At 73.1% G+C, this 27027-nt stretch overlaps 7 protein-coding genes across 7 annotated transcripts in view; 4 read left to right on the top strand and 3 right to left on the bottom strand.

The window, feature by feature from the left end:
• Positions 1 to 1396: 1396 nt before the first annotated feature.
• Positions 1397 to 1765, top strand: AURANDRAFT_21560 (hypothetical protein; the record flags this gene model as incomplete). The annotated part of the gene is made up of 1 exon (XM_009035739.1): positions 1397 to 1765. A coding segment is annotated over one exon (369 nt), but the record flags the coding sequence as incomplete, so codon positions are not given.
• Positions 1766 to 3772: 2007 nt separating this feature from the next.
• AURANDRAFT_61697 (hypothetical protein) lies at positions 3773 to 8364 on the top strand (the record flags this gene model as incomplete). The annotated part of the gene is made up of 2 exons (XM_009035740.1): positions 3773 to 6365; positions 6419 to 8364. 2 exons carry the CDS (start codon positions 3773 to 3775, stop codon positions 8362 to 8364), a joined length of 4539 nt encoding a protein of 1512 aa, XP_009033988.1.
• A 1476-nt stretch (positions 8365 to 9840) lies between these two features.
• On the bottom strand, positions 9841 to 10182 carry AURANDRAFT_7148 (hypothetical protein; the record flags this gene model as incomplete). The annotated part of the gene is made up of 1 exon (XM_009035309.1): positions 9841 to 10182. A coding segment is annotated over one exon (342 nt), but the record flags the coding sequence as incomplete, so codon positions are not given.
• Positions 10183 to 10737: 555 nt separating this feature from the next.
• On the bottom strand, positions 10738 to 12510 carry AURANDRAFT_61696 (hypothetical protein; the record flags this gene model as incomplete). Its single annotated transcript, XM_009035443.1, has 1 exon — positions 10738 to 12510. One exon carries the CDS (start codon positions 12508 to 12510, stop codon positions 10738 to 10740), a length of 1773 nt encoding a protein of 590 aa, XP_009033691.1.
• A 4870-nt stretch (positions 12511 to 17380) lies between these two features.
• AURANDRAFT_8238 (hypothetical protein) lies at positions 17381 to 17599 on the top strand (the record flags this gene model as incomplete). The annotated part of the gene is made up of 1 exon (XM_009035319.1): positions 17381 to 17599. A coding segment is annotated over one exon (219 nt), but the record flags the coding sequence as incomplete, so codon positions are not given.
• A 3095-nt stretch (positions 17600 to 20694) lies between these two features.
• On the bottom strand, positions 20695 to 22747 carry AURANDRAFT_61694 (hypothetical protein; the record flags this gene model as incomplete). The annotated part of the gene is made up of 3 exons (XM_009035442.1): positions 20695 to 21154; positions 21215 to 22057; positions 22185 to 22747. 3 exons carry the CDS (start codon positions 22745 to 22747, stop codon positions 20695 to 20697), a joined length of 1866 nt encoding a protein of 621 aa, XP_009033690.1.
• Positions 22748 to 22931: 184 nt separating this feature from the next.
• AURANDRAFT_70852 (hypothetical protein) overlaps positions 22932 to 27027 on the top strand; it is a gene marked incomplete at both ends in the record, with an annotated part of 6097 nt that continues 2001 nt past the window's right edge. The window contains 2 exons of the mRNA XM_009035741.1: positions 22932 to 24393; positions 24599 to 26921. Coding sequence (XP_009033989.1) covers positions 22932 to 24393; positions 24599 to 26921 — 3785 coding nt within the window. The remainder of the gene's footprint in view (positions 24394 to 24598; positions 26922 to 27027) is intronic.

The raw sequence follows: 27027 nt of genomic DNA, 5'->3' as shown, positions 1-27027 counted from the left end.
GCCGCCGGCGAACCAGAGCGACCGCAGCCGCAGCGCCGTGCAGGCGACGATGATCGCCAGCGCGACGCAGAACGCGCGGCGCTTCGTCAGCGACGAGTAGCTGTAGCCCGTGCCCATGTGTTTGCAAGCGCTTGCAAGCGTAACGTGTCGTAGCTCAGCGTCGCGCGCAGCTAGCGTTCCGGAGGCCTGCCATCGTGCGTCCGTCTCGCCTCAGCCGCCGGCCGCGGCGCCGACTCGCCGAGCCACCAGCCGCCGTCGTCGTCGTCGGGCGTCGCCGGGCGAGCCACCGCCGCCGTCGTCGGCCAGTCGCCCGCGCCCTCGTCGCCGGTCGAGGCGCCCGCCGCCGAGGTCGCCGGCCGTCGCCCGCGCCCGCCTAGCGCCGGGCTCGCCGAGGCGCCGCCCGCACGCCGCGATGGCGGGGAACGGCGCGGCGAACGGCGCCACGAATGGCGGCGCGCCCAAGGAGAAGAAGCGCGTCCTGACGAAGAACGAGAAGAAGCGGCTCAAGAAGAAGGCGGAGCGCGAGGAGAAGCGCCTCGCGGCCGAGGCCGCGGCGTCCGCGCCCGCGCCGGCCGCGGCCGAGGCGTCGAGCTCGAGCTCGGCGGCGAACGGCGCGGCGCCGGCGGCCGAGGCCGTGACCGTCGAGTACGTGAGCGCGTCCTACGACGGCGGCGCGGCGACGGAGCTGTTCAAGGACGTCTTCGCGCGCTTCGCGACGGCCGAGGCGCTCACGTCGGACGCGCCCGCGGAGGAGCCCGCGGCCGACGGCGGCGGCGGCGGCGGCGCCGCGGCCGCCGAGGAGGCGCCCGCCGAGGAGGAGAAGGAGCTGAGCAAGAAGCAGCGCAAGGCCATGAGCCGCATGACCGTGGCCGAGCTCAAGCAGATGGTCGCTCGGCCCGAGGTCGTCGAGGCGCACGACGTCACCGCGGGCGACCCGAAGCTCCTCGTCTACCTCAAGAGCTACCGCAACGCCGTGCCCGTGCCCCGCCACTGGTGCCACAAGCGCAAGTACCTCCAGGGCAAGCGCGGCGTCGAGAAGAAGCCCTGGCAGCTCCCCGAGTTCATCGCGCAGACCGGTCCGGCGCCGCGTCCCTCTTCCGACTTCGAACGCCAGGGGAACGGTGACGACAGCGAGAATATCCAAACAGTTATCCCTGTCTGACTCGGGGGCGCTACGACCCCGCAAAACGCGGGCCAGTCCCGTGCTGCGAAACCCCCTCGATTCCGAGTTCCCCGAAGACGACGACGGCGCGGCCGTCGGGCGCGCCCCCCCCCCCCCCGACCCGCGGCGCCGACCGCAGGCATCGAGAAGATCCGCAAGGCCGTCGAGGACGCGAACGCGGCCAAGGCCGTCGCGGCGAAGTCGCGCGAGCGCGTGCAGCCGAAGATGGGCCGCATGGACGTCGACTACCAGGTGCTCCACGACGCGTTCTTCAAGTGGCAGACGAAGCCGCCGCTCAGCGGCCTCGGCGAGATCTACTACGAGGGCAAGGAGTTCGAGGTGCACCTCAAGGAGAAGAAGCCCGGGTCGCTGTCCGCGTCGCTCAAGGCGGCGCTCGGCATGCCCGACGGCGCGCCGCCGCCGTGGCTCATCAACATGCAGCGCTACGGCCCGCCGCCGTCCTACCCGAATTTACGGATTCCGGGCCTCAACGCGCCCATCCCCGAGGGCGCGTCCTTTGGGTACCACCCGGGCGGCTGGGGCAAGCCGCCCGTCGACGAGTACGGGCGGCCGCTCTACGGCGACGTCTTCGGCGCGCGCGGCGCGGCGGGCGACGACCGCTACCAGGGCGAGGTCGTCCACTGGGGCGAGCTCGGGCCCGAGGAGCCCGACGACGACGAGTCCGAGGACGAGGGCTTCGAGATGGCGGGCGAGCTGCCGCCCGCGCGGCGGCGGCCGCGCCGCGACGACCCGTCCGAGTCCGTGTCCGAGACGTCGGGCATCGAGACGCCCCTCGACGACGGCATCTCCTCGGCCATGACGGGCCTCGAGACGCCCGACGCCATCGACCTGCGCAAGCGCGCGGGCCTCGAGACGCCCGACTCGTCGGGCATCTCGTCCGCGCAGTCGGGCGCCGCGGAGAAGCAGCTCTACAAGGTCATCGACGAGGAGAAGAGCCGGGCCCGCGCGGGGGGGCAGCTCTTCGCGTCGGACAAGCGCTACAAGGTCGGCGCGGGCGTCGACGCGGCCCTCGACCCGGACGCGCTCGAGGGCGACCTCGGCGACCAGGCGCTCCTCAAGCAGAAGTACGACGCGGCCCGCGGCGGCGGCGCCGACGACGACGTCGGCGACGTCCTCGCCGACGGCGTCCGCAACATGAAGCGCAAGCTCGACAAGGCGTCCTCGTCCGCGGCGAAGAAGCAGAAGGACTTCAAGTTCTGAGGCGGGGCGCGCCTAGGCCGTAACCTCCCGAGGTGTCCACCGCCGCGATACTAGTACACCCGCTCGTCCGCCGCGCTCCGTAGCTAGTGGACGCACTTCCTTACGTCCGGAACAGGGGGCTGACAGGGGCGGCGTGTGGGTCTCGTCGGCCGCCGGGGTTCTCCGGCGGGGCCGTCGCGGGGCGCCCGGGCGTCTAGCTCTCGTCCATCTTGTCGTCGTCCTTCTTGGGCTCGTCCGTCGCCATGGGCTCGGCGCCGTTGAGCCCCGGCTCCGCCTTGACGACGGGCGCGGCGGCGGCGGGCGCGGGCGCGGCGGCGGGCGCGTCCGCGGCGGGCGCGGGCGCGGCGGCGCCGTCGGCGGGCGCGGCGGCGGGCGCGGCGGCGGCGGCGGGCGCGGCGGCGGCGGCCTCGGCCGCCGCGGGCGCCGCTCCTTCGCCTCGTCGGACGACTTTTTCTCGTCCTTGGACTCCTCCTTCTCGTCCTTGACGAGGACGCCCTCCTTCTTCGGCTTCGGCAGGTCGTCGACGTACATGGCCCGCAGGTCCTCCTCCGTGGGCTCGACGGACATGTCGACGTCCTCGCCGCTCTCCTTGTGCGTGTATTTAAAGGCGCCCTTGGCGTTCGTCGGCACGAGGCAGTAGGCCGTGCCCTCGTCGACGGCCGCGGGAAGGTGCTTGCAGTTCTCGAAGTACTCCTTGTCGCCCGAGTAGGAGCAGCAGACGTAGGGGTTCTTTCGTCGACTTGGGAACTTGTGCGAGCACGACGGGAAGAGCATGAGCCAGTCCCACCTGCGCGCGCGCGGCGGTGACGGACGCGTGACCGGAAGCGCGGCGCGCGCGGGCGCGGCCGCGCGCGAATCGCCGACCTCGACGCTGATGTGGATCTTCTTGAGGGTCATGTTCGTGAGCGTGACGTGGAAGGGAGCGTTCTCGTACGCATCGCGCAGCCTTTGCGGCTTCAGCGGGTCGGGCGGCTGGATGTCGCCTTCGTCCGCCGACTTCGACGCGCCTGCGGGGAAAGCGGGATGCGTCCGACGGTTTGCCACAGCGCGCCGGCCCGCGGGGGAGGCGCTTGCAGCGTTTGCGGGGCCGCTGGCAGTCGTGAAACTTTTTGCGCACGCGCGTTTTTATCGACGCTGCAAAAACACCTCGCGTCGTCGGCTTATCCTCCGAGCGCCCCCGTTTTTTTGTCTCGTCGTCCGTGGCGGGCGCCACCTTGGTCTCCGTAGTCTCCATGGTCGCGCTCATCCACGGGAAGAGCCCCTCCGCGGCGGTTTGTTTGACTACGCGCCCATAGTTTTGTAAGCGACGCCCGGGCCCGCCGCCTCAACCCGCGAGCAAGGCAAACATCGGAGGCCTGCGCGGCCCCGATTGGCCGATGTGAGCACAGCATGCGGGCCCTCCGGGGGCTGCTGTGCTGCCTCGCCTGCGTCAATGCCGAGTCCGGCTGCGACGTGCTCGCGCGACTCGCGAAAGACGAGCCGGTGCTGGCCGTCGCCTTCGCCACGGCCTCCTACGCGTCGCTGGCGGCGAACTGGGCGCTGAGCGCGGCGCGCGTCGGGCTGCCGCACGCGCTGCTCGAGCTCGAGGGCCCGGCCGGCGCGAGCGGCGTGCCCGACGCCGTCGCCGTCGCATCGATCTCGCCCGCGGCGGCACACGCCTTCGCGGAGAACCGCGGCGGCGGCCTCTCCGGCCTCTGGCTCGCGCGGGCCCTGGCGCTCGAGGCGATCCTCGCGCCGGCCTGCCTCCAGAGCGACGTCCTCGTGCTCCACAGCGACGTCGACGTCGTCTTCCTCGGCGACGTCGCCGGCCCGCTCGTCGCGGCGGCCTGCGACCACTGTCTCGGCGCGGGCCAGTACCCCGAGGCGCTCGCGGCCAAGTGGCGGACGGCGACGGGCTGCTTCGGCTTCGCGGCGCACCGCGCGGGCGCGCCCGCGACGGCGCAGCTCCTGGAGCGCGTCGTCGCGCTCACGGCGCGCCTCGGCGACGACCAGCTCGCGCTGAACCACGCGCTCGACGATCTCGGCTTCGGCGCGGCGGCGAGGTTGGCGACGGGCGCGCGCGCCGCGCTCTTGGACGCGCCGTCGTTCCCCGTCGGCGGCTGCGACCGCTGGCTCGAGGTCGCCGCGGCCCTCGAGCACGGCGCCGCGCCCCGCGTGCTCCACCCGAACTGCGTCGACAAGGCGGGCGGCTCCAAGGAGGCGTGGCTCCGGTCGCGCGGCGCGTGGCTGCTCTCCGACGGCTGGGCCCCGGGCGCGCGGGCCGCGGCGAACGCGACGCGCGCCGCGGCGCTCGCCGACGCCTGGGGGTCGCGGGGCGCCGTCGACGCGCGGCTCGGCTGCGCCGCGGCCGACGTCGCGCCCGCGCTCGAGGCGCCCGCGGCGCTCGTCCTCGTCGGCGACGCGGCCGCGCGCGCGGTCCGCGACCGCGGCCGCACGGCGACGCTCGTGCTCGGGCCGGGCGCCGAGGCCGCCGTGCGCCGCTACTGGCGCGCCGCCGGCTTCGAGGTCCTGGACGCCGGCGAGGCGCCGCCGTGCCGCGCGGTCCGAGATCCCGTCGCGGCGCTGACGCCCGGCGCCCGCGTCCGCGTCGAGGCCGACGAAGACGTCGGCGCCGTCCTCGACGCCCTGGACGCCCTCGACGTCGAAACCGCGACCGTCGCCGCGGCGGACAGGCGGGAGGCCCAGCGCGCGGCCGTGTCGCCGGCGCGGGTCTGCGAGGGCGGCCGCGTCGTCCGCGCGACGCTCGACGTCGAGGCGGCGTCCGGCGAGGCGATTCGCGTGCGGCTCCCGGGCGCCGACGACGCGTGGACGCTCGTCGCCACGCGCGCGGGCGCCGCGCCCGCGCGCGCGGCCGTGTCGCGCGGCGGCGCCGCCGAGCTGACGCCGCCCGGCGGCGGCGCGCGCGCGACGTACGCGCTCGCCTGGTCCCGGCGGGACGCCGCGGACTCGGCCGCGGACCGCGTGCTCGCGAAGCTCGGCTTCTCCGGCGCCGACGTGCGGCGGCTCGACGGCGAGCTCCGCGCGCGGGTCCCGCCGCGGTCCGAGCTCTGGCGCCGCGGCGGCCGCGTCGTCGACGACCTCCTCGCGGCGGCCTACGCGGCCGCGGGCCCGCCGGCGTCGCCCCGGGGCGTGCCGCCGGCCTTTGCTGCGCGGGAGGCCTTTCTCCGGCGCGTCGGGGCCGCGATCGGCGCCGCGGGGACGTGCCTCGAGGTCGGCGGCGGCGACCTCGCGGCGCGGCACCTCGCCTGCGGCGCCGTCGACGAGGCGCGGCCCGGCGCGGCCGTCGGCGGCGCCTACGACGTCGCGCTCTGCGCCGGCTGCGCCGTCGACGACGTCGCGCACTTCGCCGCGGGCTCGCTCGTCTTCGTCGGCGGCCGCTTTTGCGACGACGCGGCGCGGCTCGAGCGCGCGCTCGCGGCGGCGGGCTTCCACGTCGTCGAGCTCGGCCCCGGCGGCGACGACGTCGCGGGGGTGCTGGGCCTCGCCGCCGAGGACCTCGCCGCGCCGTCGGCGCGCGGCGAGGTGCTCGCCTGGGCCGTCCGCCGGCCCGGCGCGCGGCCGCCGCCGCCGCGCGCGGACCCGGCGCCGAAACCGGCGGGCGCGGCGCTCTTCGAAGACGGCGACTACGCGGCGGCCTACCGGGCCTTCCTCGCGGACGCCGCGGCGGGCGCCGCCGGCGACCGGGCCGAGGCGCTCTTCCGCGCGGGCGTCGCGGCCGCCGCGGCCGGCGAAAACGGCGACGCCGCGGACCGCTACGACGCCGCCGCGGCGATGGACCCGCGCCACGACCGCGCGCTCATGAACCGGGGCGCCCTGGCCTACGCGGCGAGCGACCTCGCCGCCGCCGTCGGCTTCCTCGAGCGCGCCGTCTTCGCGAACCCGGGCAACGGCGCCGCGCTCGAGAACCTCCGCGTCGCCCAGGAGACGGCGCACCGGGGCCGCGGCGCGCCGCTCGCGCGGTTCGACGCCGTGGCCCGGGACCGTGGACATCCTCGGGTCGCGACGGCCTGGCGCGACTACGTCGCGTACGTGCAGGGGGCGAACCCGCGGCGCTCCTCCGCGCGGGCGACGGCGCGCCCTGGCCGAGCGCCGCGGCGCTGCGGCGCGACCTCGACGCGCGGGGCCGGGGCCCCGCGGAGGAGCGCCGCGGGTTCTCCCTCGCGGCCCTCGCCGACGGCGACGCGTTGCACGCGGCCGGCGACGACGCTAGCGCCGCGGCCGCGTACGAGGCCGCGCTCGGCGCGCCGCGGGGCGAGCCCGCGCTGGCCGCGCGGGCCGAGTACTCCCTCGGCGTCCTGGACCAGGCCGCGGGCCGCGCGGACGAGGCGGAGGCGCGCTACGGCCGCGCGGTGGCGCTCGATCCGGGCCTCGCGGCCGCGTGGAACAACCTCGGCATCCTCAAGCTCCACGGCGACGACGTCGAGGACGGCGTGCGCTGCCTCGGCGAGGCCGCGCGGCTCGACGGCGCGGCCTACGGGCCGAACCGGGCCTTCGCGGCGCGCCTCGCCGACCGGTCGCGCGAGCTCGCGGCGCCGGTTTTCGCCGCGGAGCGGCGCGTCGACGTCGTGACGACGCTCTACGCCGCGCCGGCGCCGCGCGGCGGCGAGCTGCTCGAGGCCCTCGGGCGCAACGCGGCGCTCGCGAGCGTCCGGACGCTCGTCGTCGTCGCCGAGGGCGCCGCGGCCGCGGCGGCCGCGGCCGCCGGCGCCAAGGTCGCCGTCGTCGGCGCCGCGGGCCAGCCGGACTACGCGGCCCTCTTCGCCGTCGCCGGCGACCAACGCGGCCCCGTCGCCCTCGCCCACGCCGACGTCTACTTCGACGACTCGCTCGGCTGCGCGGCGGACCTCCTGGCCAAGCTCCCGCGGCCGACGCTGCTCGCCGTGACGCGGCGGCCCGAGCCGCGCTGCGTCGAGGCTTCCGGCGGCGGCCACGCGCCGGGTTTACCGTTGGACCTCTGCGCGCCCCAGGGCCACTGGGCCGGCGAGGCCGTCCACGGCTACGACGCGTTCGTCTTCCTGCCGCCGGCGCCGGCGGCCGTTGTCGCCGCGCTCGCGGGCGTCTACCAGAACCGCCTCGGCGCGGACCTCCGCGTCGTCGACGCGTTCGTCGCCGCGGGCTACGACGTGCTCAACCCCTGCCTCCAGGTCGCCGCGTTCCACCTCCACTGCTCGCGGCAGCGGACCTACGCCTTCAACGCGACGGTCCGCGACCTCGGCGCGCCCGTCGACGTCTTCAAGCTGAGCCACCGCCGCTTCCACGGCGCGTGCGCGCCGGCGCCGCCCGCGCGGCGCGCCGCGCCGCTCCTCGTCGCGTCGTTCCCCCGGAGCGGGTCGTCGATGCTCCGGCGCGCGGCGGAGCGCGCGACGGGCCTCTGGACGGGGTCGACGCACTACGACGCGGCGCTCGTCGCCCGGGGCCACGCGGGCGAGGGCCTCTGCGGGCCCGCGGTATTTCTCGTGAAGACGCACCACCCGGCGATCGTGGACGTCCCGCCGCGGGACTGCGCGGCGCTCCTCGCGGGCGCGGCGAAACCCGTGCTGCTCCTGCGGCGGCCCTGGGACGCGCTCGCGTCCTACTTCCGCTTCGTCGCGTCGGGCCACCACGACCACCGGACCGCGGGGGAGAACGCGACGGCGCTGGCCGCGTTCGCGGTCGCCGAGGCGCCGCGGTGGCGGCTCCTCGCGGAGCACTGGCGGGGGCGGCGCGCGGCCGCGCTGCGCTACGAGGACGTCGTCGCCGCGCCCGACGACGCGCTCGCGGCGCTCCTCGGCGCCGCGGGCGAAGCGGCCGCGCGCTGGCCCGCGGGCGAGCGCGTCGCCGCGCGGCCGCCGCGGGCCCCGGACGACGCGGCCGTCGCCGCGGCCGTCGCCGCGGCCGCGGGCGGGCCGGCGCTCCTCGGGCCCCTCGGCTACGACGACGCGCGGCCCCGGGCCTGCGGCGACGCGACCTGGACCTTCCTGTTGAGGCCGCCCTGTGTGTAATGTCTAAAACACTCCCACGTGCGTGTTACACGAGGCCGTCCTTCGCCTCCGGGACGCCGACGTTGCGCGGCGGCGGCCCGGAGAGCGGCGGCAGCGCGGTCCGCGGCGGCGGGCCGGGCGGCGGCGGCGGCTTGCGCTGCCGCGGCGCCGCGCGCGCGCCGAGCTGGTCCCGGATCTGCGCGACGGCGGAGCCGCCGTCGCCGCCGCGCGCGAGGCCCGCCTCGGGGTCGTCGCCGAAGGCCTCGCGCGGCGTCGCGACGTAGGCCACGCCCCGCGGCGGCCGCGCGCGGCCGCCGTCGAGGGGCGCGAAGGCCGACGGCGGCGGCGGCCCCGGCGGCGGCGGCGGCTTCCGCGGCTTCGACGTCGCCGGCGGCGGCCCCGGCGGCGGCGGCGGCTTCTTCGGCTTCGCGGCGCCGTTCTCGGCCCGGTCGAGCGCGCGCTCGGCGTCGACGGCCCGGGCGTTGCGCGCCTCCGTCTGCAGGGTGCGCACCTCGACGTCGCTGAGCGCGAAGAGGTCGCGGATGGGCACGCCGTCCTTGGGGTCGTCCCAGTCGTCGCCGTAGACCTCGCGGCCGCGGACCTCGCGGAGCTCCTCGGCTTTCTTCAGGAGCCGCTCGTGCGCGTCGCGGCCCTCCTCGACCTTGCGCCGGCTCCGCATGCCCTCGAGCTTCTGCTGCATGCGCGCGAGCTTCGACTCGAGCTTGCCCTCGGCCGTGCCCTTCTTCCAGTCGTGGTAGGCGTCGAGCTGCTTCGCGCTGAACTTGCGCCGCCGCCGGCAGAGGCGCACGAGCGTGAGCACGACCATGAGCAGGCCCAGCGACAGGTAGGCCAGGATGCCGGGCTTGCCCGCCGTCGCGTTGCGCACCTCGCGGTGCAGCTTCGGCATGGCGGTCGATTTTGGGCTGCTAGTCCATAATCCACCGGCCCTTCAAGAACTTCAATGAGGTATTGATGATGCCTCATTGCACAATTCCATATATATATGCGTGAGTTGTGCGCGGGGGTTCCCCCGCCGTACGAAAATTAAATGGCTGTCGTCGCGCGAGCGGTGCAGAGGGAAGCATTGACACGGGAATGAGTGGCTCAGCTCGCGCGAGCGCGCCCGAAGGGCGCGCTCTCGCCGCGCCGCAGGCAAGCCCCCCCGGCAGGGGCAAGATGCCGTAGGCGTCTTGTTTAAATCTAAGCCTTAATCTAAGCCGGGGGATGCCAGAACGCGATGATGAGCTTGAAGACCTCGTCTGGCAGCGGCGTCCGTGCCGCGCTGGTCTTCGCGCGCCTCGACCGGGTCCTCGTTGCCCCCACCAGGGGTCGGATTGGCGGGGCGCCGAAGAGGCGCAGGAGGTCCGGCGGCGCCGTCGCGCGACCGGCGAGAGCGAGGTGGCGGAGCGCGAGGAGTTTGACACTGGGCTCTCGCTCGAAGCGCTTCCAGGACCCGGCCTGTCGCACGGCCCTAACCAGATCGAGGACCTCTTTGCGCGGCGGACTCGGGTTTTCATCGTATTGAACCGTCGCCACCGCCAATGCATCAACCGATACTTCATCATGACGGTAACCAAGACGGTCATCAGCCCCGTGTCGCAGCAACTGGCGCACCAGCTCACTGCAGCCATTTAAACAACAGAGGTGGAGAGGCGTGTGACCTTCCGAGTTCTGAGCGTCGACGTGTGCACCAGCTGCCAAAAGTAGCTCGACCATTTCTAGAGACGCCTGGATTGCGTCAGGATCCTGATTGTCTCGAGTGAGGAAATGAGGGACGAAATGTAAGGCCGTCCAGCCACCTAGAAGTCGGGCAGTCGGGTCGGCGCCGCGCCCGAGCAGGAATCGCATAGCGTCGATATTCCTGAGCGGCGAGCCGCACGCTGCGAAGAGAAGGATCGTGAACCCATCGTCGTCTGTTTCGTTGATGTCGGCGTCACCTGCGTCTAATAAGCGTCGCATCTCGGGTATATCGGCATCGTCCTCGAGCAACAGAGCGTTTACCATCTGAAGGAGAACCATGGATGCGCTGCGCGAGAACCGCAGCGCGCTCGATGCGCGAGGCGTGGACCACTGCGCCGCCCTCCCCGTCGTCTCGCTCGACGCCTGTGATCGCGCGCGCAGTCCTGCTATCGTCGCCGCGACTCGGGACTCGGAGCATTCAAGCTGAAGGCAACAAACCCGGCGAGACGCTCCAGGAGGCTTCCAGGGCCACGCGCAAGGGGCGCCCCCTGGTCCCGTCGAGCGACGCGTCGCAGAGAGAAGAAGTAAAGATTAAGGCCGGAGTGGCCCGCGAGGGGGTGGGGGCGATGCCCGGGGCGTCGGGCGCGCGTTCGGGCCTCGGGGACATCCGCGGCGCCTACCGCGGCGCGGACGAGCACAGGCGGCGCCGGGCGCCTATCGTTTTTGGTCTTTTCTCGGCGTGTAGACCGCGAGCTCGGCGATGAAGTCGACGTAGCCCTGGGTTTTGCAGAACCGTTGCACGTTGCCCTTCAGGTTGTTGTTGACGCACTTCTCGGAGCCGTCGAAGACGTCGCGGGCCGGCGGCGCGTCGCGGCCGCCCGGCTTGGCCGCCTCCTCGAAGTACTTCTTGAGGATCTTCGTCGCCTTGCCGCTGAGGTTGATCTGCTCGTCGGTCGTCGTCGTCACGTACGTCGCGTAGATCTTGTCGACCTGGGCCCACAAATCCTTCGGGTCGCCGCCCATGGCGTGGTTCGACTTGTAGTCCTCGGCGTCGAGCCAGAAGCGGTAGTTCTCGGACGCGAACTCGTCGTCGAGCGTTTTTTTCAGCAGCGGCGCGGTCCGATGGTGCGTGAGGAGCGCGCCGATCGACGCCTTCGCGCCGAGCGCCTTGATCTCGAACTCGGCGGCGACGGACGGCGACGTGAGGCAGAGCGTGCGGAAGGTCTCGCCCGGGATGCACGCGATCGTCGTGTTGCCCTTGGCCGTCACCGTCGCCGCGCGGGCCTCCGCGCGGAGGAGCGCGACCTCCCCGAAATACGCGCCCTTGTGGTCCAGGGTCACGTGGACGTCCTCGCCGTCGTCGATGGACACGGCGCCCTGGACGAGCACGTAGAAGTCGATGCCGTGGGAGTCCTTCTCGAAGACGACGTCGCCCTCGTGGTACGACTGCACCGTCAGCGCCGACGCGAAGAGCGCGATGGACGCCTGGTTCATGGAGTCGAACAGGCTCAGGTGCATGGCCAGGAGCTGGCCCGTGAGGCGGTCCTTGACGAACTTGTCGATGCTCTCCAGGATCTCCGGCACCTCGAGGAAGACCTTGCGCATCTCGTCCGCGTGGAAGTAGATGAAGAGCGACTCGCTCGTCGTCCTCAGGCTCGCCGTCGACGCCAGATGGTTCGCGCCGTGGTGCTCGTCCTCGCGGCCCAAAATGCTTGACTCGCCGAAGAAGTCGCCCGCGCCCAGATGGCCGACGACGATCTGCGTGCCCGGCGCCGCGCCCGGGTCCTGCGACTCGCACATGACGTCCAACGAGCCGGAGAGGACGACCTGGAGCCGCGTCACGGTCTCGCCCTGCTTGAGCACCTCGTTGCCCACGGCGAGGGACCGGAAGTGGGCGACCTCGCTGAGCATCTCGAGGTTGCACGGCCCGAGCTGCTTGAAGAGCTTGACCTTGTGGAGCCACGCGACGACGCTCGCGCGCGTGATGGAGTCCAGATTGTCGCAGAACATGGCGGACGCCTTCGAGCCCTTGCCCTTGAGCTCGTTGGCGTAGGTCTCCTGCGTCAGCACCAAAAGCTGGCACTTGGACTCGGCGACGACGTCCGTCGGGTAGTCGCCCGTGGCCGGGTCGATGTCCGTCTCCACCTCCCGTACCAACTCCATCATGCCCATCATCTCGTTCTCGCCCACAGTCTTGATGACGGGCCGCGCCAGCAGCTCCTTCTTGCCCTTCTCGCCGTGGCAGGACACCATGCGGAGGCCGCCGCGCTCGACGATGAGCAGGTCCCGCCGCCCGACGCCCCCCTTGGCGAAGATGGACGCGCCCTCCTTTACCGTCTTCCGCGTGAAGAAGCCCGCGACCTCCTCCTTGCACGACGCCGCCTCGGCGGCGTCTCCGAGCTTGTCGAAGCAGGCGAAGATGGGGCTGTGGTCGCAGGCCTCGATGTGCGCGTGGCCGTCGGCCACCTTCCCCTGGCCGCCGCCCATGGCGCAAACGACGGTCGAGGTCCGAAAGCCTCGCCGCACCGAAACGGCGCGCCGCGATCCCCTCGGAAACGCGCGACGGCGTCGAACGGCGCCCAGCCGCGTTACAGCAGACCGGGAGCTGCCCCCAGGAATCTTTTCGCAACTGCACCTTTAATATTAAGTTCAACTCTTTTAGCTGCTACCCTTGAGGTTTCCCAAGTTCTTTTTTTTGGCGCGCCGAGGAGTGACCTCGACATCGTAGGCCTCGACGACAGCGTCGACCACGGTCCTGGTCTGGTACAGGTCGGAGGGCCCCGGCATGCAGGCCATGCCGCCGCCGAAGTCGACCGGCGGGTCCGGCGGCTCGTTCGTGCCCGCGCGGGCGGACGGGACTCATCGCCGCCGCGACGACCTGCTCCAGCTTGCGGCCGGCGCATTGGCTCGAGCGAGCGGGCACAGCGGTGATGGCGCGGACAAGGCCGGGGGCCGCGACCCGGGCCAAGCACCGGTATCGCGTCGTGATGGCCGCCAACATGCGCTTTGCGCCGTAGTCGCCGCTGCAGCTGCAGCGACATCTCCACCGCGCCGACCAGCAACGACATGGTCCGCTTCAGCCTCGGCGACGACGACTCGTCCGACGACGACGCGTCGGAGCCGCAGGGCTCGCCCCTCGTGTCGCCGGAGACCATGGTGCTCCGCGACTCGAACGCGCGCCGCTTCCCGCGCACGCCGTCGCCGCGGCGCGCGACGCCCGGCGCGAAGGCCGCCGGCGAGGACCGGCGGCGGAGCAGCGACCTCGAGCGCGCGCGGCGCGCGGCCGTCGACGCGGAGGCGGACGCGGCCGTCGCCGGGCTCCGCGCGCGCATCCGCGACCTGTCGACGGGCGACGCGGCGCCGCCCGGCGAGACCGCGCGCGCCTTCGAAGAGGCCGACGCCGCGGCGCGGCGGCACCAGGCCGACGCGGCGCTGAAACACGACGCGGAGCACGCGCGGCTCGTCGCCGCCGCCGAAAAGCGCCACGCGGCCGCGCGGCGGCGCATCGAGGCGCTCGCCGCCGAGGAGGCGCGGCGGAGCGCCGAGAAGAGCCGGCGCGCGGCGCGCGACGCCTTCCGCCGCGCCTTCGACGACGCGGCGTCCTGGGACGATCTGGACGCGCTGTCGGCGCTCGGCGACGGCGTCGCCGACGCCGCCGAGGCCGCGGCGCTGCGGGCCGCCGAGGCCGCGGCGGCGCGGATCCAGACGCACCTCGAGGCCGCGCGCGTCGCCGCGACGGTGCCGGCGCTGGCGGCCGCCGCGGAGGGTCTGGACGCGTGCCTCCGGGAGTTGGACGCGGGCGGCGCCGGCGGCCTGACGCGGACGTCCGAGGCGGGCAAGATGGCCGCGCTCGCCGTCGGCGTCTGCCGCAAGGCCCTCGCCCAGGCGAAACGCGCGCCGCCGAAACCGGTCGCGCCGCCCGCGCCCGCGCCCGCGGCCGCGGCGGCGGCCGCGGCGCCCGCGGCCGCGGCGCCGCCGGCCGCCGCGCCGGCCGACGCCGGCGGCGAGGCGCGCGCGACCGCGGCCCTCGCCGCCGCCGAGGCCGCGGCGAAGAAGCTCGAGGCCGACGCCCCCTTGAAGCCGCTCTGCCGCGCCCTGAAGAAGGTCGTCGGCGCCGCCGTCAACTCCGTGGGCAACGACTGCGCGTCGGCCCTCAAGTGCGCGGAGACGCTCGCGGCCGCGCTCGCGGACCCGCTCGGCCGCGGCCAGCAGGCGCCCGCGCCCTTCTTCGGCGGCGGCGCCAACGCCGCGAGGCGGCCCCTCCACGACCAGTTCGGCGCGCTCCTCGCGCAGCGCGGCGTCGACGACGCGGCCTGCGGCGCGTACGTCGCGTACGTCGCGTCGCAAAAGTTGGGGGAGAAGCTCCTCGGCGAGACGTTCAACCGGCGGACCGACGTCTGGGCCCTCGCCGCCGTGCTCAACGAGCTCGTCGCGCGCGCGGGCGGCCGCGCGCCGTCCCTGCGGCCTTTACTCCAGGGCGCGCTCCTCGCGCGGTCGCCGGCCGCGGCCGCCAAGCCCGGCGACAACGTCGCGGACGCGTCCAAGGTCGCGGCGCTCGTCGCCGCGCTCGCCGTCGTCGACGCGCCGGCCGCGCGCGCCGGGGGCCACCCCTTCGGCGGGCTGCCCGCGGCCTGGGGCTGGCTGGCCAGGTACGTCAACGGCGTCTACGGCGGGCCCGTCGCGAACCAGACGCGCTCCCAGGCGAAGAAGGCCGCGCTCCCGGCCCTGGTCGCGTTCCTCGAGACCGCGGCCTTCTTCCTCCTCGAGACCTACGGCGCGCCCTTCCTCCGCCTCCTCGAGCTCGCCGCGCCCGCGGTCGCCGCCGCGCCCAAGGACGCGGACGGCGAGAACCAGCTCGCCGCGGCGAACTTCGCCGACCTCGCCGGCAAGGCGCGCGCGCGGCGCCTCGAGCGGCCCGCGGGCTTCGCGACCTTTACGGCGGCGTAAGACGGAGAAAATCGCCCTTAGTCCGCGGCGCACGCGGCCTCCCTGGCCGGCGGCCGCGCCGGCGGGACGAGGTAGGGCGGCCGGTGCGCCTCCTCGAGCGTCCGGAAGTCGCGCGGCGACGCGCGGAAGTCGTCGTCCTCCGGGAAGCGGCGCCGGAGCTCGTCCGTGAGGGCGATGGCGAAGGCGTCGCCCGCGTCCTCGGCGTCGAAGTAGTAGGGCACGCCGTAGTGGTCGAAGGTCTTCGGCAGGCGGCCGCCCGGCGCGCCGTCCGGCTCGAGCGCGACGTTCTCCTGCGACACGCACCGCGGCAGGTCGTTGTCCTCGAGGAGGACGTTGTAGAAGGGCTGGTCGGGCCCGTTGACCAAATTCTCGCGGATGCGGTTGCCCGCGATCCAGTCCTCGCTCATGGGGCACGTCGGCGACCAGCCGACGACGACGCAGCGGCCGAAGAAGCGGTGCCGGAGCACGTCGCCGGCCGCGAAGAGCACCGCCGGGTCCCGCGGCCGCGGCTCGGGCTCGTCGGCGACGCCCTCGTGCTCGAGGGCGCGGAGGAGCGCGTCGTAGGCGCCGACGACGCGCACGGCCGCGAGCCCGACGTCGACGGCGTCGCGCGGCGCGTCGCCGTCGCCGCCGAAGAGCTCGCCGTGGAGCTTGTCGAAGCGCGCCGCGAGCGCCGCCGCGCCGGCGCCCGTCGCGACGGCGCGCACGCGCCGCGCGCGCGGGCCGGACGCGTCCCGGAGCCAGCGCTCGAGGTCCAGGAAGGGGCCCGCGGGGAAGGTCTCCTCGGCGAGGAAGTGGCTGCTCGCCGCCGCCGCGCGCAGGCCCGCGCCCCACTCGGAGCGCCGGCGGGGCAGCGAACAGTTCCGCACGGCGCGGAGGACGGCGCGAAAGACGGCGCGCTCGGCCATCGGAGACGGCGCGCGAGGCCTAGCTCTAGGTGGGCGCGAGCGCGACGATCATGCGACGATCGAGCTGCCACGAGTTCATCTTCTACCTCCCGATCCAGTTGTTGAACCAGTGGTGAACCTCCAAATGAGCCACGCTTGCCCCGACAGCAGGGCAGGACATCCGCACGCAGCGACGGCGAAAGGAGCCACACGCAGCTGATTCGACGAAAGGCGCCGACGGGACGTGAGCGGGCTGCCGTGGCGCCGCTCCCATGTTCGGCGGGTGCTGCCTGGCGCCGGAGCCCTGCTGCGTGACCGGCGACACGCGCTGCTGCGAGCAGGCGCTGCAGATCTGCTACTTCGAGGACGACGACTGCATCGCGGGCATCAACAGCCGCAAGTCCGAGGGGGAGCACACGTCGTGGACCGACGACCAGTACGAAATGATGGCGACGCTCCGCGCCGAGAACTTAAGGCGGCGGGACCACGTGCGGAGCACGCAGGCCGCCGTGAAGAACGTCGCGCTCTGCAAGGGCATCAAGTACGAGTACCGCGAGCACGTCTACGCGTCCTTCAAGGCCCTGACCCTCTTCGAGTTCGTCAACGGATTGAAGGAGGAGCTGCAGATCCTGTCCAAGGAGGAGATCGAGGTCGCGATGCGAGAGGACGCGATGAAGAAGGGCGGGCGGGCCGCGGACCTGTCGAAGCAGCGCGTCGCCTCCATCCACGAGGGCGCGGACTACGTCACGCAGGAGGGCGACACGGTGCTCCACCTCGCCATCGACCGCTGGGTGACCGCGCTCCTCGAGAAGCGGCGGCTCGCGCGGCTCCACGACTCCGACCCGAAGGACGTCGAGGCGCAGGTCGGCGCGCTGGCGACCATCGAGCGCGAGTTCGTCGCGCTCTGCGTGCTCGGCGCGCCCTTCGGGTCCATCAACCGCGACGGCCTCACGCCGTTGATGTACGCGACGAAGCTGGGCGCGTCGGCGATCCTCCGCGCGCTCATCGCCTGCGGCGGCGACTACGTCAACGTCCGCAACGCGCAGCGCTTCCCGCCGCTCCTGCTCGCCGCGGAGTGCGGCCAGGTCGACACCTTCGCCGTGCTCTGCGAGGGCCTCGAGCTCCAGGGCAAGCTCAGCTCGTCCGCGCGCTTCGTGGGCAACGGCTACAACGCGCTCCACTACGCGACGATCAACAACGACAAGCGCGTCCTCGCCAAGGCCCTGTCCTACGACGCCTTCAAGTCGCCGCGCGTGCTCGACAGAGCAGGACAAGGGTGCGACATGCTTCAACGGCTCCTCTCTCGGCCGTTTTCCACTCGTTTCGGCTGATTTTTGGACGAGCGATCATCTCTTGGAACGGCCTTGAAGCGTGGACGCTTTTTCCGGAACGCGCGCGCGCGGCACACCCACGTTGAAGCGATATTGAATCACGCTTTTCCCGCCCAGGTGCTCAACGCGCGGTCGACGGACCAGACGTCCGGCACGGTGTCGACGATGCACAACATGGGCCACCACGTCCTGGGGCAGACGGCGCTCCACAAGGCCGTGCGCTACGGCCACCACCAGTGCCTCACGATCTTGCTCGAGGCCGGCGCGGACCCGAACCTGTGCGACGGCCGCAAGCAGACGCCGCTCCACTGCGCGGCGCTCGGCAACCACTACGAGTGCCTGAACCTGCTCCTCCTCCACGGCGCGTCGGTCCTCGCGCGCGACGGCAACGGCAAGCGCGTCTTCGACGTCGTCCACAGCCGCCACCACAAGATCCGGGGCCTCCTCCACGGCCACGCGCACAAGGTCATCGAGGCCGCCAAGGAGACGGACAAGGCCGCGGCGGACGCGTCGCCGACCAAAGCCAAGGAGAACAAGAAGAAGCGCGCCTCGAAGAAGAAGCGGCCGCCCCCGCCGCCGCCGAAGGCCTGAATGCAGCGCGGATGCTAACCTTGAACATTTACGTGAAGCTGGAATGCCCCCCGAGGTGACGACGATGGAGATTTTTGGCTGCCGCCGCGTCCGGCGATGGCTCCTCCTCGCCTGCGCCGCGGCGTCCGTGGGCCGCGGCGACGCGCCGACGCGCAACCCCGTCGCGGAGCTGCTGGACCGGGGCACGAAGACGAAGATGCTCGAGAGCATCCGCGCGGCCGGCGGCCTGGCGCCCAAGGAGGCCAACGCCACGATGCGCGGCGGCTTCGTCATCGTCACGGTGCAGCGCACGGGGTCGACCTGGCTCGTCGAGGAGATCCAGGGCCACCCGTGCCTCGCCGCCGGCAAGGAGATCTTCCTCAACCAGAACAAGCCGCAGAACGTGAAGCCGAATACGAGCGCGGCGACCATCGCGAACAAGTACTCGGGCTTCGTCTGGTCCACGGAGCGGCGGAAAGCGGCCTTGAATGCCTTCTACGACGGCGCCTCCCTCGACGACAACGCGAACGTCACGTACCCCTTCCGGCACTTCGCGAAGCACTGCCGGTCCTCGGGCGCGCCGACGTGCGGCTTCAAGTGGATGCTCAGCCAGCACTTCCAGGACGACTGGCCCGCCTGGTTCCGCGCCTTCTGCCGCGACCGCGGCGTGTCGCTCATCTTCCTGACGCGGGAGAACCTGCTCCGGGTCCGCGTGTCGTCGTACGCCAAGGACAACGCGCACCAGTCCATCCACGTGCCCGGCGCGGAGCAGAGCCAGCTCGTCTTCGAGACGGGCGACGCGCTCCTCCACAGCCTCGGCAAGCTCGAGGGGCAGTACGCCTTCCTCGCCGACGCCGCGGCCGACGCGCGCGCCGCCGGCGTGCCGACGCTCGCGCTCCGCTACGAGGACCTCGTCGCGAACACGTCCGCGACGCTCGACGCCGTCGCGACCTACGTGCTCAAGCGCTCCTGGTGCACGGGCGACGTCCGGCACCACTGGTTCGCCAAGGCCAAGGAGCGCGAGCGCGGCGGCCAGATCCACGCGGACCCGCTCCGCAGCTACATCCGCAACTGGGACGACGTCGAGCGCACGCTCGCCGGCACGCGCTTCGAAAAGTACCTTTACTACGACTAAAGGTAGGACCCGATGACGGCCTTGATGACGCGCGGGACCGAGTCCGGGACGCAGTCGCCGAGCAGCGCGGCGACGACGAGCGCGGCCTTGCGCTTGGCGGGGACGCTTGCGAACACGACCAGATGGTTGTCGACGGTCACGCGGCCGCGCCGCGCGAACTCGACGACCGCGTCGAAGCCGACATTCAGCGCGATCGCGACCGCGTTGGCGTCGTTGCCGCCCGCGAGGTTTCGCAGCGTGGTCGCAGCCTGCCCTTTGGCGGACGCGCTGCCGTCGCGCAGGAGATCGACGAGCGGCGCGATGCCGCCGGCGTCGGCGATCAGGACCTTGTTGTCGTCGTTGTCACGCGAGAGGAAGGCCAGCGCCCACGCGGTTATCAGTTTGGTCTCCGCGCTCCCGTCGCGCAGGAGGTCGACCAGCGGCGGGATGCCGCCGGCCTCGGCGATCAGGACCTGGCTGGCGTTGGTCCACGCGATGACGCCCAGCGCCTGCGCGGCCGACTCTTTGGCGCCCGCGCTCCCGTCACGCAAGAGCTCGACGAGCAGTGGGATGCCGCCAGCGTCGGCGATGATGGACCCGTAGTAGTGTTGGCTGCGGTGCGAGACGTCGGTCAGCCCCCGCGCCGCCGCCGTCTTCGCTGCGTCGTCGCCCTCGCGCAAGACGCGGACATGCTCGGCGATTTCCTCCGCAGCCGATCGATCCATGCTGACCCTTCGCAGTTTTAAGGTTCAATCAAACCTTCAAGAGCGCGATTTAAAATCGAGAGATGACGATGTTCAGGGGCTGCCTCGCCGCCGTCGCGCTCGCCGTCGCAGCGGCCGCCGCCGTCGACGAAAGCGCGCCGACGGCGACCTTCGACGACGACGAGGCGCGGTGCAGCTCCTGCGTCGTCACCGTCGCCGAGCTCCTCGACGCCGTCGCCGACGAGAAGCCGTCCATGAATCTCAAGGTGGGCATGCACGCGGGCCGCGGCGCGCGCACGGTGGACTACGGCGTGAGCGAGCTGCGGGCGACGGAGCTGCTCGAGGGCCTCTGCGCGCGCATGGAGGCCTACCGCCTCATGGTCGACAGCGTCCGCCACAAGGGCCGCGTCGTCTACGAGACGCCGTACCTCCAGAAGCTCGGCGGCGTGCCCCTCGAGCGGCTCGCCGTGCTCGCGCCGCCGTTCCTCGAGGTGCTCGTGGAGCACGTGGACATCTTCGAGGCGCCCTTCGGCGAGCCCCTGAACAAGAGCCTCTTCGGCGACGTGAGCGACCTCGCGGAGCCCCGGTTCAAGGCGGCGCTCGGCCTCGGCGACACCGCGGCCATCGCGGGCCGCAGCGAGACGCGCGCGGGCTTCTTCCTCGAGCTCGCCGACGGCCGCGGCTTCGTGCTCGACGACGAGGGCGGCGAGCGGACGCCGGGGAAGCCGCGGATCCACGTCCACGCGCTCCGCACGGACGGCGGCGCCGCGGCCGCGCGCCTGCGCCACGCGCTCACGCTCGAGTGCGCGAAGATCGTCGAGGGCGAGGAGGCGCGCTTCTCCGCGGCCCTCCAGCAGGGCATGCGGCCGGGCGCCGCGGGCGCGGACGCGGCCGCGGCCGCGCGCGAGCTCGCGCTCGACGTCTGCGTCCGCTGCGCCGCTCCCGCCTGCGCCGACGCCGCCGCCGTCGACGCGCTCCCGCCCCACAACGCGGAGCTCTACGCGGCGCCCGCGCGGAAGCGCCGCCGGAAGCACAGGAAGCGGAAGAAGCCCGCGGTGGAGCTCTAACCTCCTTCTTAGGAAGCGGAAGAAGCCCGCGGCGTCCGGAGCTCTAATAACCTACTTCTTACTCGCCTTCTTGCAGACGGCCTTGTGGACGGGCCAGTGGGCCTTGAGGCACGCGTTGCTGCAGAAGGGCGCGGCCTTGCAGCGGGAGCAGAGGACGGTGCGCAGGCACCAGCCGCAGTGCTGGCAGGGCAGGGAGAAGGGCCCCGCGGCGCGGTCGAAGTCGTCGAGCTCGTCGTCGTCGCAGTCGTACTTCTCGTGGATGCGCCGCGCCCAGCGCAGGAGCACGTTGCGCTCGAGGAGCCGCGCGGACGCGGCGACGCGCTGCGGCGCGGGCAGGCCGTCGACGTGGAGCAGCTCCGCGTCCTGCTTCGCCGTCGTCGCGTAGAGCCGGAGCTGGTCCCGCAACAGCCGCAGCATGGACGCGCCGACCGTGTGCTTCGGGAGCTCGTCCTCGAGGTCGAAGATCTCCGGGTTCTCGGAGGCGAGGACGAGCGTCGCGAATTTCTCGAACCTACCAAGGGTCGGATTTCTCTCAAATACACTCCTGGCGGTGGACGCTGCTGTCTCGGACATGGGCGGCGTGTCATCAATCTGGGGGTCGCCCAGCCGCCAGCCGTCGTCGCAGATGCGCGCGCGCGTGTAGCCCTTGAGCTCGAGGCCGTACTGCTGGAGGTGGTCGAGGCCGTTGTAGACCGCGGGCGACGGGCAGATGAAGGTCGCGTCGAAGCTCGGCCCGCCGTCGTGCTTGCCGTTGCCCCAGGGCGCGAAGCCGTATTTGAAGAGCATCGTCGCGGCGCCGTTGGGCCCGTAGGCGTTGAGCACGTCGCCCTTGGCGGAGATCTTCGCGCAGGTCGTCATGGTGATCACGGTCTCGCCGTCGAGCGTGTTCCGCTGCGTCGACGCGTTGTGCTTGCCCGTCGGCGCGCCGTCGAAGAGGTCGACCAAGGGCACGCAGACCCGGCCGCGGCGCTTCGGCTCGGGCGCCTTGCCGACGCCCGCGAGCATCTGCCAGACGTCGACGGCCTCCGGCGGCAGGCCGTCGGGCGTGTCGGGCATGGACGCGAGGCGCCGCTCCTCCGCGGCCGCCTGCTCCGCCGCTTTCGAGAGCCGCCCGGGCTCGGCGATCTCGTCGTCGAACGCCTCGGAGAACGCGCGCGATTCGAACGTCAACACGACGTAGCTAAATAGCTCCGCGACGGTGTCGCACTGGGTCTTCGACAGGTCCAGGGGCGCGCCGTAGTGGCGCTTGATCACGCGCTCGACGATGGCCGCGACGGCGTCGAGCTGGCGCCGGCCGCACGACACCAGGCGGTGCGCGGACGTGCCCCGGAGCCGCGCCACGTCGTCGGCGGCCCAGGACACGGCGGACGACGCCTCGCCGTGGCTCGGCTTCGGCCAGGTCTTGAAGTAGTACCTGTGAGGAAATCAACCACTGGTTTGGGACGTCCCGACCAAACTTTGAAATTCTCTAGCTCGGTCAAATTGAAGTCGTTTTGGCTGATTTTTGGACGAATCGATTGGATTTCCACACAGAGTAGTACTGCTCGGGGTGGTCGTGGCCGTCGCAGAGCGCGCGCAGGATGCCGAGGTAGCTCCGGAGCTGCGCGCGGCAGCCGGGCTCGTCGGACGCGACGGGGAAGAGGAGTTCCACGTCGACGACGACGACGCCCTCGTCCTTGACGATGTCGAAGACGATGTCGCCGAGCTTCGCCGCGTCGAAGACGTGGCCGCCCTGCTTCTTCGGCAGCGACGTCTCCATGGGCGCGTCGACGGGCCGCGTCGAGCACAAGAGCTCGGGCGCGCCGCCGCCCGCGGCCTCGACGCAGACGACCTGGCAGGCGCCGTCGCCGGCGAGGCGCAGCCGCAGCTTCGACGAGATGGAGAAGAAGGGGTCCGTCGCGTACTTCCAGCGCAGCATGCCCAGGATCTCCTCCTTGCGCTTCAGGGCCGCCGTCGTGGCCAGGCCGTCGTGGAAGACGAACAGGCTGCCGAGCTCGTCGTCGCGGGCCAGCTTGCCGCACTCCCAGCCGGCGGCGCCGGCCAGCTGCTGGAGCGCCCATTCCCGGTTCGTGGGCTCCTGCGGCTCGTCGTCGTCGTCCATCATCTGTGTGGTAGGCGACTTTAACAACCTTCAATCCCCCTTCAAGTTCAAGTTTTTTAACGCGCTACTTGCGCAGTTGGGCCAGCGCCGCGCGCGACGCCTCGGCGCCGGCGGCCGTGCCCGCGGCGACGCCTCGCGCGACGCCTCGGCGCCGCCGGGCGTGCCCGCGGCGACGCCTCGCGGCGGCATGGTGCCAGCGCCTGAGGCGGCTCGCGTGGCCCTGCGCGTGCGCCGCGAGGACCGCACGCGGAAGGCGGTGCACGTCGCCCGCGACGCCGTGACGTCCTTCACGGTCGTGCGCAAGGCGCTGCTCGGCGCGCTGGGAACGGACATGGACATCTGGTTCCCGCTGCCTCTGGCCAACGCGCGGCCGGGCGACGACGCCTGGCGGCGCGTGCTCGCCGACGAGCTCGCCTGGAGGCGGGCGCCGAAGCGGGCCATCGAGAAGCCACAGGACTGGGCCGACTGCCTAAAGGCCTGGGACGACGGCGCGAAAGACCGCTACGCGTCCCTCGCGCGCAATTTGTCCAACGCCTACGCGGTGGCCATCGAGGACGGCGCGAAGCGGCCCGAGGCGCTCCTGTGCGCGTGGGAGTTCGCCCACGAATCCGCCAACGCCCGGGCGGCGACGGACCCGTTTTTGGGACGAGTGGTGCGGGCGGCGGAGGATGAGGCGTGCCGCGGCGCGGCGCTGCGGGCCGCGTGGATGCTCGCGGAGACGGACGCGGACGCGGGCACGCGCCTCTTGAAGCACGGCCTCGCGGACCGCCTGGTCATGGCCGCCGAGGCCTGCGCGGACGAGGGCGCGCCGCAACCGGCGCGCTTCGCCGGCCGCGACGCCGTCGGCTGCCTCGTCGCGCTCGCGCGGAGCCGCCCCGCCGTCCGCGACGGCACGCTCGCCGGCGAGCGGTGCGTGTCGGCGCTCCTGCGCGTCGCGGGCGCCGACGAACTACCGCCGGAGGCGCGGGTGCACGCGGCGCACGGTCTCTGGTTGACCTTCGAGGCGGGCGGCGCCCTCCGGACCTGGGCCTGCCGCGGCGGCGCGCTCGCGGCGCTGGGGGCGCTCGTCGACGCGCGCCTCGGCGGCGCCTGCGACGAGACCGCCGCCGCGACGCTCGGATTGCTCGCGTCCGACGGGGACGCGAGGGCCGCGGGCCGCGACGACCGCTACCCAGGCGCGTCGGACGCGTTCGCGGCCTGCTTAGACCTCTGCAAGCGGTCGTCGGACAATCTCGACGCGTTCGGCGCGCTGCGCGTCGGCGCCTTCGCGGCGCACGCGTTGGCGGAGCTGCGCCAGGAGAAGAACGACGGCGAGGTCTGGGACCTGCTCCGAGAGCTCCCAGAGCTCGTCGTCGCCGCGCGCGACGCCGCACCCGAGGAGAAGCGGTCGGCCTACGAGCCCGTGATCAACGCGCTCGTGGCCGCGAGCGGCTTCGCGCTGGAGCGGGGCGCGCCCGTCGAGGACCTGTGTGGCTGGGTCGACGCGACGCTCGGCCGGCTGCTGCCCGTCGTCGACCGCTCGGCGCAGCTCTCCGCGGGCTACGCGCTCTACAAGCTCGGCTTGACGCCCCACGGGCGGAGCGCGCTTCTGGAGGAGGCGAATTTCGCCAAGTTGTGCGACGCGCTCGCGGAAAACGTCTGGAGCGAGCGTCTGCGTGGAAATCAACCGCTGGTTTGGGACGTCCCGACCAAACTTTGAAATTCTCTCGCTCGGCCAAATCGAAGTCGATTTGGCTGATTTTTGGACGAATCGATTGCTCTCGTCGAGGTCTCGAAGCACGACCGAAGAGTCCGGTCCGAACCGTTCGATTACGCGCACGTTGAAGTCGGCTTGAAGATTTGATTTCCACACAGCGCTCGACCCCGACGTGCTCACGCCCGTCGGCGCGACGCTCGAGCGGCTGTCGCGGGATGCGACCTACGATCCGTGCCACCCCGACGAGGCGCACTGCGAGTGGCGCGACCGGGCCCACACCTACGCCTTCTGCCGCGCGCTCGCGTCCGTGGGCAAGGCGCTGCGGAACAAGCTCCGCGAGGAGAAGCTCGCGGAGCGGCGGGGGCCCGAGCTCGACCGGAACCTGCCCAGCAGCCGGCGGGAGCGCGGGCGCCAGCGGGGCGCGTTCCTCATGAAGGCGGTGCGCGCGAAACGCCAGTGCGGCGACGTCTTCGACGTCGTCGCGACGGTCTGCGTCACCGTGGCCCGCCTCGCCCGGGGCTGGGCGACGTCGGCCGCGACGCACGGCCTCGTCCGCGAGGAGTCGCCGCTGCTCGGGCGGACGACGCTCTACACGCTCTGCCGGTGCATCCCGCTCCTCCTCGCGCGGAAGCACGGCGGGAGCCTCGCCGCGGCCGTGTCCGGCTTCCGCGTGCTCGCGTGCGGCGCCGACCGCGTCTTCCGGAACCGGCGGGGCAACCGCGTCGACGGCAACCCCGTGGAGCTGCTGCTGGACAAGGGGTCGCTGGAGGTCGCCGTCATGTCCATCCTCAAGCGCGGCGAGCGCTGGGACCGCGACCGCGACGAGCTGAGGCCCGGCTACGGCGACGACGACGCGGACGACGCCGCGGAGGCGGCGCGCGTCGCGACGGAGGTCCAGGTGCGGCGCGAGACGCTGGAGATCGTCTGGAAGCTCGCGACGGGGCGCGGCGGCGTGCTGTCGACGGCGGGCCTGAGCCCGGCGCTCGTGAAGCCGCTCCGGTCCGCGCTGCGGAGCGACCACGCGTACGAGGACTCGCGGTCCGAGGACGCGCGCGAGCGGTCGCGGGGCCTGCTGGCGGCGGCGGCGACGACCATCCTGCTGCGCTTCTGCTCCGACTCCGTGCCCCACGCGGAGGAGCTCGAGCGGCTCGGGAGCGACGTCATCGCGGAGTGCCTCGCGGCGCTCGAGCCGGGCCGCAACGACGACGTCGCCAAGGCCGCGCTCTTCTCCATGCAGAAGATGTCGGCCCGGGACCACCGCCTGCGCCTGCTCTTCGCCGCGCGCTGCGCGGAGCGCCTGGGCGAGCTCGCGAACAGGAGCCGCGGCGCGGACATCCAGGTCGAGGCGCTCCACGTGCTCATGAACCTGAGCGTCGCGCTCGAGGCCTGCGGCGCCGTCGCGAGGCACGCGCTCCTGCCGGCGCTCGAGGTCGCGGCGGCGTCCGAGCCCGAGGTCCGCGCGTTCGCGGTGAGCCTCCTGGCGAACTTGAGCCGCGACGCGCGCGTCTGCAACCGCCTCCACCTCCACAAGCTCCGCGTCGACTACGGCCACGAGGCCTTCGCGCGGCTCACGGCGCGGCGCGTCGCGGACCCGCGGCGCGACGGCGCGCGGGGCGCGACGGCGTGGGAGGCGTCGTACGGCGCGTGGCTCCTCGCGGCCTTCGACCCCGCCGAGGACCGCGAGGCCGCCGACGGCGGCGGCGGCGACGACGCGCCGCCGGCGCTCCGCGACGTCCGGGCCGAGCTCGCGGAGCACACGGCGAGCACGGCGGGCCTCTCGGACGCCGCGCGCGAGAAGGCGCGCGCCGCGGCCGCGCGGCACCTGCGGTCCGCGCCGAACAGCCTCTGGCTCACGACGCGCGACGCGCCGCCGCCGAGCCCCTTCCTCGTGCGCCACGTCGACGACGACGTGCTGAGGCGGCCGCGGCCCGCGTCCGCGCCCGCGGCGCGCCTCGAGGACGCGCGCGCCGACGAGGACGCGCCGCGGACCGGCAGCTTCCGCGTGGGCCCCGCGGCGGGCGACGCCGCGCGCGACGGCGTCGACCCCTGGGCGCCGGAGGTCGCGGGGGGCTGCGCGGCCAAGGGCTGGGGCAAGCGGTGCGTGCTCGCGCCCGGCGGCGCGCGGAACACGTTCCTGTTCCCCGCGAAGGGCCGGTCGAAGTTCGGCGACTGCGAGACGCGGCTCGTCGCGTTCAAGGCCGTCGTCGGCTCCAGGGTCGGCGACGGCGCGCCCATCTACCTCATCCCCCGGCGCGAGGTCGCCGCGCGGCGCGCGCCGCCGGACCCCGCGCCGGCCGCCGCGGGCCGCCGGCCGCTCGCGGCCGCCGCGCGCGTCGTCCGCGCGCTCGCGCTGACGCGGAATCGGCCCGAGCCCCCGCCGTCGTCGTCGAGCTCGTCGCGCACCGACGACGACGACGAGCCGTCGCTCGCGACGACGGCGTCCGAGGCCGCGGACGACTACACGGCCGTCCACCTCTACCGGTCGACGCCAGGGCAGGACAAGAGAGCGAAATTCCAAACTTGAAAGCCTCATATCTCGGCCGTTTTCCACTCGTTTTGGCTGATTTTGGACGAGCGATCATCTCTG

The sequence above is a fragment of the Aureococcus anophagefferens genome (assembly GCF_000186865.1).
Source record: "Aureococcus anophagefferens unplaced genomic scaffold AURANscaffold_3, whole genome shotgun sequence".
NCBI lineage: Eukaryota > Pelagophyceae > Pelagomonadales > Pelagomonadaceae > Aureococcus > Aureococcus anophagefferens.
The sequence above is the reverse complement of the archived record's forward strand: the minus strand, read 5'-3'. Positions and strand labels throughout refer to the sequence as shown.